This window comes from Penaeus japonicus, unplaced genomic scaffold (genome assembly GCF_977035675.1).
Source record: "Penaeus japonicus unplaced genomic scaffold, GWHDUDI00000001_assembly GWHDUDI00000041, whole genome shotgun sequence".
NCBI lineage: Eukaryota > Metazoa > Arthropoda > Malacostraca > Decapoda > Penaeidae > Penaeus > Penaeus japonicus.
The window spans coordinates 11,157,724-11,170,039 of NW_028234443.1; the positions used below are offsets into that span (position 1 = coordinate 11,157,724).

General features: G+C 37.6%; 1 protein-coding gene across 1 annotated transcript in view; it reads right to left on the reverse strand.

The window, feature by feature from the left end:
- Positions 1-11,270, reverse strand: part of LOC122251565 (uncharacterized) — a 70,896-nt gene extending 59,626 nt beyond the window's left edge. Inside the window, 10 exon segments of the mRNA XM_086534541.1 lie at positions 609-743; positions 2,461-2,664; positions 3,288-3,397; positions 4,662-4,735; positions 4,880-5,035; positions 5,306-5,367; positions 6,722-6,834; positions 8,192-8,322; positions 8,608-8,777; positions 11,072-11,270. Of these exon segments, the coding sequence (XP_086390667.1) occupies positions 609-743; positions 2,461-2,664; positions 3,288-3,397; positions 4,662-4,735; positions 4,880-5,035; positions 5,306-5,367; positions 6,722-6,834; positions 8,192-8,322; positions 8,608-8,777; positions 11,072-11,123 (1,207 nt within the window). The 5' untranslated portion in view covers positions 11,124-11,270.
- Positions 11,271-12,316: the final 1,046 nt, after the last annotated feature.

Sequence of the window (12,316 nt, forward strand, 5' to 3'; positions counted from 1 at the left end):
GAGGGAGGGATTGAGGTGATGAGAGGAAGGGGGAGAGTGAGTGAGGGAGGAGGAAGGAGGGTGATAGTAAGAGGATTGAGGGTGAAGGGGAGACGGATTAGGGGGAAAAGAGGGAGGGAGGGAGTAATAGATGGGGGAGAAAAGAGGGAGGGAGGGGAAGGGGGAGATGGAGAAGGAAGGGGAAAGGAGAAGAGGGAAGCGGAAGGGAGATGGAGAGCGAAAGATGGAATGAGTGAGAGTGAGAGTAAGAGTAAGAGTTAGAGTGATAGAGCGAGCGAGCGAGAGAGAGAGAGAGAGAGAGAGAGAGAGAGAGAGAGAGAGAGAGAGAGAGAGAGAGAGAGAGAGAGAGAGAGAGAGAGAGAGAGAGAGAGAGAGAGAGAGAGAGAGAAAGAAAGAAAGAAAGAAAGAAAGAAAGAAAGAAAGAAAGAAAGAGAAAGAAAGAAAGAGAAAGAGAGAGAGAGAAAGAGAGAAGAGAAAGAGGAAAAGCGAGAAGGAAAAAAATAGAGAGAGAAAAAAACAAAAAACAAAAGGAGAAAGAAATGATTAAACATCGTAATGTATAACAAATCAATATCATTTTCTTCTTAATTAAAAAAAAAGCCTCTCACCTTTGATCTGGAAGAAGGAGCATTTCTTCACATCCGAGTTGAGAGCATCTTCAATGTTCTCGTCAGAAACAAATGTGAAGTTCTTGTCCTGCATAGTCGACTCGTCAACCCAGTAAAAGCCGTCGCCGGGGTTGCCTACGCACGAAAGGTGGAAGTTAGTTGGCGTTAAGGGCGTGGTCTGTGTGTTTGTGTGTAGGGGAAGTGTTGTGTGTGTAGGGGGGGGTTAATTTCTTTAACTGTTATATTATGATAATGATTTTTATAATTATGATATTATTATCATTACCATCATTATCATTATCATCATTATCCTTATTATCATTATAATTATCTTTATTATCATTATCTTTATTACCATCATTATTATCATTATTATTATCATTATCATCATTATTATTATTGTTGTTATTATCATTATTTTCATTAGTACAGTAGTAGTAGCCGTATTATCATCATCATTATTATTAATAATATTACCATTATTAGTATTATCATCTTCAGTGTTATCACAATTCATCACAATCACAGTTATATCTCACTATGATTATTGCCATCATATTGTTATTATTGCAATAATGAATATCACTAATACCAACATCATTTTCAACACAATATACCTACCCCCCCCTCCCAAATATCCCCCCTCCCTTCAACCTCCTTCTCTCAAGCCCAAACTCTTAAATACTCACTATACTCACTATACTCGCTAGACACTCATCTTTTATAAATCATTCATAGATTTTATGACATACATACTTCTATACAACCCTCACACCATACAATCCTGAACACAAAAACTCGCTACATACAATCCTCACCATATCCATTAGTCATTATACGATCCTTACTCTTCTATATTCACCATACCCTGCATTCACCACACAATCCCAAACACAATACTCATAATACAATCCTCAACACATAATCCCATAAAACCCTCACTATACAATCCTCACCATATCCTTTAGTCATTATACGATCGTTACTCTAATATGTTCACCATATCCTCCATTCACACAATCCCAAACACAATATTCATAATACAATCCTCAACACACAAGCCCCTAACAAATAGTCACTATACAATCCTCACTATATCCTTTAAGACGCTGTCACACTAGCACTTATTTGTCAATTTTCTGAAATTTTTTCATTTTTTGAGCGAATTGTCGTCTTTTTATTCAGACGATAATTCCGAGTTTCCAAGCGTACTCAAATCAAAGACTATATTTTTAGATGTTTGTATTTGTTTTGAATCGTTAATTATGATCAAATTTAATGACATTTACTTTGTTATAAATATGCATCTCTAAAATTTATATCCATAAATAAAATTTGTATTAAGTGTTCGATTTGATTGTTTACATCCGTCAGCCGCAGAGTGCGCCATTTCTCCTCCAGATTTGAAACATCATGGACTGTGCCAATTCTCCTGCATGGACACACGCCCTTCAGAGGAATATTCGATTGAGAACATTATCTTGCTTTCTTGTTACGCTCATCATCTGCTAAAACAAAGTTTAGCATCGCTGCGCACTATCGCTTGTTCGGCGCCTTTGGTTACAACTCCGGGGCGAGTATCGCGTGACTGATCCGATGACTTCTGGCGGTAAAATGGTACTGTGACTGCGCGCCTCCAAAAATTGACAGTTTTTTAAAAAACTGACGAAAAAAACGATGAAAAATATGCTAGTGTGACAGCGCCTTTACTCACTATACAGTTCTCACCACACAATCCCCAAACAAACACTACACAATCCTCACCACATCCTTCAATCACCATACAATCCTCACCATATCCTCAAGTCACTATACAATCCTCACCGCACAACCCCCAATCAAACAAACTCACTATACAATCCTATCCACAGCTGATCCGTCTCCGGCATGTGCGCCCTGAAGTACTCATCCTCAGCCAATGTGTCAAGGACGACCAAGCGAGCTCCCACGGCCTCGCAGGTCGTCTTGGCGTCGTCCCACACGACCATGTCGTCCTCCTCGGTGTTGAAGTAGTAGCAGGAGTTTCCGAACTCTTCCCAGCCCGCCACACACGCGCCTGTAGGGTGGGAGGGGGAAGGGGTGGATGGGGGAAGGGGTGGGAGGGGATGGGTGGTGGAGGGGGGTGAAGGGGGAAGGAGTGGGGAGGGGGAGGGGGAGAAGGGGTTTGGCATTATTTTTTGTATATTTATGTATATTTGTATACGTGTACAATCCTGCATGTATGTATGTATACATTCTAGTATTATTATTGTGGTTATCATAATCATATTTACTTGAATAATTCTTGTTTTCGTTGCTATGATTTCATCAATACCATTAGTATCATCATTGTTATTATTATTCCCATTAATTTTTTTTCTTTTTTTTCTGTTGTTGATATCATTGATTTTTTGTTGCTACAACTGATTCCTAGTACCTTTGATTTTTCTTTTTTTTTATAAAAAACAATGAATAATTAAAAAAAAAAAAATTGTGTATGGCAAGTTTTTTTGTCATTGTATCAACACGACAGTGTGATTTGCTTACATGTGTGTACACATACACACTTAAAGGCTTGTGTGTGAGTGAGTGAGGAGTGAGTGAATGAGTGTGTGTGAATGAGTGAGTGTGTGAGTGTGTGTGTGTGTGTGTGAGTGTGCGCGCGCGTGTGTGTGTGTGCGTGTGTGTTCCTTCCCCCACCTTGTTTCTTCTGGCAGAGATAATGGTAATCCTCAGTGAGTTTCTCGACGACCCACTTGCCATCAGTCTGTTCGTGGTTAATAACTGCCGCTCCGAAACCGTCCATGGATCTGTGATGGGAAGTTAGGAAACATTATTTGACTGTTTTAGAAATAAGGGAAAATTTATGTTTAATTCATTAAATATCATATCATGCTACCGTCTTGTGTTTTCCGATTGTACTGATAAGTACATTTATTAGGATGCTAGTTTATATAAATAGCACCACAATTATTGTATTATTAATATATGACAAACATGAAATTAGTAATACAATCTTACTAGGAATTGTTATTATTTATATTGAAAGAACATTTATTAGCAAACTGTTATATTTATATGAAAACAAAAACAAATCTTAACAAAAAATATTAGAGCATAACACTCAAATGAAAGATTATTAGCATGATTATTTTATTCATATTTCACGCAATAAACGACTGCATGGCAACTCGACTGTACTCATATCACATGTTAATTTACAGTCTCAAGTATATAGTAAAGGTGTATCTCTCTTAATCTAAAAAAAATATCTTATCTGGTCCTGTGTTATCTATAACCCTGGGATAATATGTAAATTATTACATAAATGTCTATATGTGATTGGACATTTACGAATCCAGAATGTTTACTAAAAAAAAGTCATTTCCATAAATTTCTTGTCCTTGATTTAAAGAAAACGGCGAAGTACTGTGAATTTTATAGTGGATAAATGGTTGACACTCATATGCTAAACTAGAAATCAATGTAAACTAAACTATCATACACTACTTATCTATACTACTTAAGATTACGAGCCTTTTTCACTTAGCAACACTACACAACATCTCTACATTTGAGGGTAAACTAAAAAAATCACTTTGTTACGTTCTATAAATTAAAGAGACGTTTTTTTCATTAATCAATTAGACGTCAGCTATTTCTACCATATTCGATAGTATATTTGAACTAAATAAATTATCACTCATGTGAAAGTGACTACGAAAAGAACTCGGTTTCGATTACAATGAAGTAATTATAACGATTTTTGAAAAGATTGAAATTGTGCAAAATACAAAACCTTAATAAATATATGATTGCACTATAATCATAGATTTAGAATATGTAAAAGGTAAAATAGAAATCATATATATATATATATATATATATATATATATATATATATATATATATATACATATATATATATATATATATATATATATATATATATGTATATGTATATGTGTATATGTATGTGTATATACATATATTTATTTATTTATATAAGAATATATATATATGTTTTTAAAATAATGATAAAAATAAAAAATAAAAAACATTGGAAATACGTACTCAGGTTGGTCTTTGTCCCAATGTGTATAGTTATTGTCGCTTCCGTCACTCCAGGTCCATTTTCCCGGATGATCCTGAGGGGAGACTAAGTTAGATTTTCTGATTCCCGTATTTCATTAATTAATTCATTCAAGTTTATATTTTCTTCTCCTTCCTGCTATTCCACACCCATACGCTAAAAAATATATTTTTAAAAAATATATATATAAAACACCCACCTCTTCACTCAAGCCTATCCAGATGTTGTCATGTTGTTCAAGAGCGAAATCTGTTGCATATTGCTGGTCGACGCTGCTTGTAATTGTGATGAGGTCACCCCCTTCAAGTCTGCACTGCAGTCGCCCGTTATGCCATGGCTCAGGTTCACTTGATTTCTGCAGTGAAATTTAGATGTTAATTTGCATATTTGTGTATTTTTGTGTTTGGTCAATCGTCTTATTTCTTGATTTTTTTTAGTGTGTTATTTTTTTTTTCTCTTTTCTTTTCTTTCTATTTCTCAGGCTTAATCTCTCTCTCTCTCTGTCTCTCTCTCTCTCTCTCTCTCTCTCTCTCTCTCTCTCTCTCTCTCTCTCTCTCTCTCTCTCTCTCTCTCTCTCTCTCTCTCTCTCTCTCTCTCTCTCTCACGTCTTCATACTTTAACATACCAAATAGCACAGGTTTCTCAGCTGCTCCCAGCCCGTCTCGAAGTTACAGGGAGGCGGAACATCTGTTTGGAAAAATATATATCCATATCAATAAATTAATTTATACATTCATACATACATATTGACAAATAGATAGACAGACAGACAGCCATACATACACACTTACAATCACACATACACACATACATACAGTACACATATACATACACAAATATAAATTCACATACATACATACAGACAAACGTACACCCATATATGCAGTACATAGATACTTACACTTATTACAAAATTATCAAAGCATCAGATATAAATTCCTATCCCTCAAACAGATATTTTGTCCTCTGTAGAATACACACACACACATACACACACACACACACACACATATATATACATATGTGTGTGTGTGTGTGCATACATATACATTTATCGAAGGATCTGGGAGCACTTCTTAAGAACTGAAAAATCAGTATGCGTTATCAGGGCTATGATAAGATAAAATGTTTAATACACGTGATATTAGATTATAAAGCTTCAATTCTTGTTTTGTATTTCTTTTGTTTTGTATCATTCCCTTTCCCTGTCTATCTCTATCTCTATATCTACCTCATTTCTTTCTCTTTCTATCTCTATCATTCTCTCTCTTGCTCGCTCGCTTTCTGTTCATCTATCTCTCTGTTTATCTATCTATTTGTCTATTTATCTATCTCCTTTTCTCTTAACCGACTTTCTATTTACCTATATATCTATATCTATCTTTCCCTCTATATTTCTCTCTACCTCTATCTCTCTCTCTATCTACTTACATATCTATATATATCTCTCCCTCTATCTTTTTCTCTACATCTATCTATCTCTCTATCTATCTATCTATCTCTATCTATCTTCACTCTTCGCAATTCTTCTGTTATCATTTCATACACTAAAGAGTATCTCTTGATAACAAAATTCTAGTGATAACTAATAAGAGCTTGTATATATCATCTTATCTTTTGATATAGTATGTGATGATAATAATGATAGTGAAACTTATCATCGCAGACAAAAGGAAGCGGTCTTTATATTATTTTTATCTTGATTATCAATCTTGTTACTATTATCTTTGGTACTAATACTGCTATTATTCTTATCATTTCATTGATATAAGTATTTTTTTATTTAAATTGATGGCATCGTCACTGCTAAAGCTCTTATATGTATCACCATACTCATCATCAATAGTGTCACCATCATCACTATCACTACCATCATTATCATAGTGTCACCATCATCACTAACATTACCATTACCATCATCACCATCATAATTTCCATCATTAACATCATCACCACCTCCACCACCATCATCATCATCATCTCACGTCACCACCATAACCATCATTATCATCATCATCATAACCATCATCACCATACTCACTGATAGGGCGATGACAGATGAAATGCAGCCGATTCACGCAGTCATATTTGGTTAGTTTCGAGTTGATCGTAAAAGCAGCGCAGTCTCCCGTCGCACCTTCATCTTCCCATTCTCTGTGAAGGAGGGGGGGTGAAGGAAGAAGGGGGGGAGGTGAGGGAGGTAAGGGAGGAGGGGGGAAGGGATAGGTGAGGAAGGAAGGGGGGAGGTGAGGGATGGTGAGGGAGGAGGGGGGGAGGGAGGAAGAGGGTAAGGTGAGGGAGGAAGGGGGAGGGGGGAGGAGGTGAGGGAGAAAGGGGGAGGTGAGGGAGGAAGGGTGGGTGAGGGAGGAAGGGAGGAGGTGAGGGAGGAAGGGGAAAGTGAGGGAGGAAGGGGGAGGTGAGGGAGGAAGGGGGGAGGTGAGGAAGGAAGGGGGGGAGGTGAGGGAGGAAGGGGAGAAGTGAGGGAAAAAGAGGCAGGTGAGGAAGGAAGGGAGGAGGTGAAGGAGGAAGGGGAAAGTGAGGGAGGAAGAGGGTAGGTGAGGGAGGAAGGGGGGAGGTGAGGGAGGAAGGGGGAGAGGTAAGGGGGAAGAAGGGAGGAAGGGGTAGGTAAAGGTGAGGGTGAGGGAGGAAGGGGGTAAGGGGTGAGGTGAGGGATGAAGGGGGGAGGAAGGGAGGAAGAGGCGTGGGAAATGGAAGGAAGAGGGAAAGGGGTAAGAAGAGAAGGAGGAAGAGAGGTTGAAAGGGAGATCAGGAGAAGGGTGAAAGAAGGAGGAATTAGAGAGAAGGAGGAGGAAGAAAAGGAAAAGTAATAGGAGGAACAGGAGTAAAAAAGAGGTGGAAAAAGGAAGAGAAAAGAAAGGAAGTGAAAGATGGAAAAATGAAAGGAAAAAGAGGAAAGAGGAGAAGGATGACACAGAGGAAGATAAGTAACGGAAAGAGGAAGAGGCGGAGATAAAGGAGGAAGAAAAGAAAAATAAGGAGGTGGAGATAATGAAGGAAAAAATAAAAAATATGGAGGGGAAGAAGAAACAAAAACAAATTAGAAGAATTAGAAAGTTAAAAACGGAATCTCAAGTAGGTATTTATTCATTATGTTTTTATGTGTTCGATTTCTTTGTTGTTATTGTCATGTTCATTATTATCAATCTATCATAATTATCAAAGGCATTATCAATATCTTTATTAATGATAATGATGTTAATGATCATTGTCATCGTTTTCATTATCATTAGCATTGTTATTTTTATCCTTATTTTTATTACTATCATTTGTATTATCATTATTGTTATTACTATAATTATCTTTATTATTATATCATCGTTACTATCATTTTATAATTATCGTTAGCATTATCATTAGAATTATCATTAACATGAGCATCATTATCAGCATTAATATCATTAGCATCACAATCACTATCATCCCCATTATCAATATTAGCATTAATATCATTAGTGTCACAATCACTATCATCATTAGCATCATTACTTACATGACAGCAGAATCCACAGGGTCATCATTCTCCACCCATTTCCACTGACCATCCACTAGCTTGGCGCCCACCCACATGAACGCATTGTCGCCCACTAGTCCCGTCTCAGCTACAGCGAGGGAAAGCCAGTTCTGTGGAGGGGAAGGTATGGTGAAGGGATGGTGAAAATGATGGTGTTTGGAGTGTAGGTGTGTGTGGGGGGGAGTGGGGGAAGGGGAGAGGGGGAGGGATTGGATTGAGAGGTAAGGTGGGAGGGGGGAGGGAAGGGGGGGGGGGAAGAGATGGGAGAGACAGAAGGGCAGAGAGAGGGACAGACAGAAAGATAAAGGATTGGTGAAAACATTCCAAAACAAACTTACATTCAATCAATAATAAATCCATCGCATCAATAACACATAAAAAACGAAACATCTGACCTTCGTATCGACATCTTCAATAATAGCTAAGTCCCCCCCGTGTCCTTTGCAGTAAGACCGCGCGTCCGAAAACTTCCTCAGTTTGCCGTACGAGTGGATTCTGAAGCACTGGCCGGAGCTGCTTTGGTGCACCCAGCCCTCGGGACACCGGGATACCATCTTGCTAAGGGCTGAGGGGAGAGAGGGAGAGTGAATGAGAGGGAGACGGATGGAGAATGGGAGGGAGAGGGAGGGAGTATGAGAGAGAGAAAGGGAGACGGATGAAGAATGGGAGGTAGAGGAAGGGAGAGTAAGAGGGAGACTAATGGAGAATGGGAGGGAGAATAAGAGGGAGACGGATGGAGAATGGGAGGGAGAGGGAGAGAGAGGGAGACGGATGGAGAATGAGAGGGAGACAGATGGAGAATGGGAGGGAGAGGGAGACGGATGGAGAATGGGAGGGAGAGGGAGCGAGAATGAGAGAGAGAAAGGGAGGAAGGGGAGAATTGAGGAAGAGAGAGGGGGAATGAGAGAGAAAGGAAGAGAGGGGGGATGTGAGGAAGAGAGAGGTAGAATGAGAGAGAAAGGGAGAAGGGGGGGAATTGAGTAAGGGAGAGGGAGAAAGGGAGAGAGGAAGTATAAGGTAGAGAGAGGGAGAATGAGATGGGGAGAGAAGGAAAAAGAAGAGGGAGAGGCGAAAAGTGGGTGGAAGGAGGAGATGAGAGAGAATAACGGAGATAATGGAGAGGAAGAAATAGAAAGACAGAACGGATGCAGAAAAAAATAGAAAGGGAGAGGAGAGGAGAATAAGGAAGAAGATGAACAGAGAGAGAGATGGATAAGAGAGAGATGGATAAGAGAGAGAGAGAGAGGGAGAGAAGAGAGAAAATACTTGGGATTATATATATTTTTCAAGAATATTTTATTTTTGACAAATACATAGTCATTGTTTCACTCTTATCGATATTAAGTTGTAATATTTAAATCGGAGTGTCAGTTAAAGAAAAATATATAAATAATAAGCGGGAAATCCCATACATTTTGTCACATGATCAAGTGAAATAACATCGAACTGTAAGGAAATTTGTATTATTGATTTGATTGATAAAAACATCATGTGAATAATACCTTTATTAACAAATATATCAAATATTTACGCAAATATTAACTCGAAGCAGAAGTCAATGCCACTTTGGAAAGGATCGAAACACCTAGAACTTTTTGTTTTGTTTTTTATCATTATTATTTTTGCGACTTTAGGCTATTCATTAGTTCTTTGCTTTCTATAAAATATTAATAAGAAAAATAAGCACCACACATGCAGTACAATAGATAGTAAATTGCGATTTACATAAACGAGATATACCCCTATTAATATATAACTGATAAAAATATATAAATAGACTATACGAATAATAACTATAGTTTCGTGGTAAGTCTTTTGTACAGGTAGCTTTTTAAGCCAAAAAAAGGTTAAAAAAAGGTAGTAAATTGGATTAACAAAGATTTTCAAAAAATAGGAGTGAATAAAAAAAAGGATCAATAAGGTAATAGCGAGTGCCAAAAAAAAGTAGTGAATAAAAATAAAGAGTAAAAAGATAGTAGCGAGTAGTGGATGCAGTAAGTACTAAAGAGACCAGTGTTAAAGAGTGTTAAAGTTATCTTTATCGGCTAGATACATTATGAGTACGCTGCGAGTGTAGGAGATAAAAAGGAACCATTGATAAATTATATAAACCATGAAAAAGAATGTTATACATAAATGACAAATGATATCAGTTGATTAATCAAATGCCCACTAAGAATATATGAATAATATTCTTCAAAAAATAGTTAAATCATGTAAAGTATGGCTGGTGCAACAAACTGCACACGGAAGACTTTTTTTAAATTCTAAATTGTCAGTTGTGATAGATTACCAAACATAATTCAGTTCATTTTGCAATAAACTATCTATGCAAACAGAATAACCATTGTAATCTATTGAATAAAGTTTTTTTTTTATGTAGGAGTATGTCGGGCCGCATGCGTGACGCCCTTGAAATAGATTGCATGCAAAGGGGAACTTCAATGATGAACAGGACGCAATTGAGAGTGATATTGTCTTTGACTTTAACAGCTTTTAACATCTTTTCTAGAGTGCCAATACCTTAGAATAGTTTATCTTTTATGTTCTTAATCTATAGCATTATCCTTCAGAAAAGCAGGTCTGATAATAAGCTATGGAATTTTTATTCAATGGGGGATAGAGAACGAAAATCTGAGGTGTAAACCATGTCCGTTTTTTGTTTAAATAACATACATCTCATTCCACAATGCACTCTTCTTACAAGAGACCTGAAGTGTGGCCTTTTGAAGGACTAACTTTAACAACACCAACTATGGAGAAAAATATCTACGCTTACATCCTTGTAAATAAATACACAAGCCCCATAATACGCGCCCATTCGCAAACAAAAAGCTCAACCAAACCCACAATACTCACCACCATGGCCCATTAGCAGGAGCAGAGCCCAAAGAAGCCCCTTCGTCCTCATAGTGACTCCAACTCCTCCTTGTCTTCGAAGAAACTCCAGTCACTCCCCCACTTGCGGTACTCCCTTCGTCAGGTGCGTGTGTGTCTCTGTCTCTGAGTGAGTTCTTGGAGACCTTTGCCACACACTGTCTCTCGCCGCAATGACCCCTTTCCCAGATGATATCCAGGAGGCAGAGAGAGAGATAGACCCACACTCGCTCCTCCCCAATGAAGAGGTGTGTGTAAGGGGGAGACGAGGCACTGATAAAGACAATAGTGAAATCGCGTTGATCTGAAGTGTTAGTGGTATTGTTCGCTTTTTTTTAAATCTTTTCTTTGCGGTTTATACTTTTACGTAAACGATTGAGAGAGAGAGAAAAAAAACGATATTCCAGCAATCGTGTTATACTCTGGGTTGGTTGATTTAAGAATAATTGATGCATGTATATAAATACTAAATTGTGGAATCATTCTTTATGAATCTGATAGGAAGTTATCACTATAGCCTTTATTTAACCTTGACGCGAGATATCCATAGAGTAACTATAGGTAACCACAACCTCAAGTTAACCTTAAAAAAAACATGTATTCTTCACAAACAAACCTCACGTCAAAACAAACAAAAACGAACAGACAAACAAAACAAAAACCCTAAGAAAAAAAAAAATTAGCAACACCTCTCATAAAAAAATCGTCCTTTTCTATCTAGAATCCACCATAACCAAAGGCACATTTAAAAAAAACGAAGACTTAAATCATTGTGTGGCATCTTAACAGCCTATTCGCGATGTTTTTGGTCATAACAATAAGTCAAAGGGAGGTTAACTGATAACATTGTGTCGTTCAGTGGGAGACGCGACCCTGTGGTTAGATCACGTGCCTCAAGTATCTTTTCTGGAACAAATAATAGGAATAATTATGATAGAGTGCTTCATTATTCGTTATTCTCACTCCCCTCCCCTCACCCTTCCCCTTCGACGAATGGAGGGCGAATGACAATGGAAATTGACAGTGGATAGAAGGATGAAAATGGCAGAATTGATGGGATTATTTTCATGAGAGAAACATCTCTTACGTAAATCTGACGGAATCAGAATCTTAATCATGATGATAATAATGATATGATAGTAATGACAATAGTAATAATAATTGTAACATGACAGTTGTAATGATAATAATAATGATGATAACACTAATAGTTATAATGATGATTAC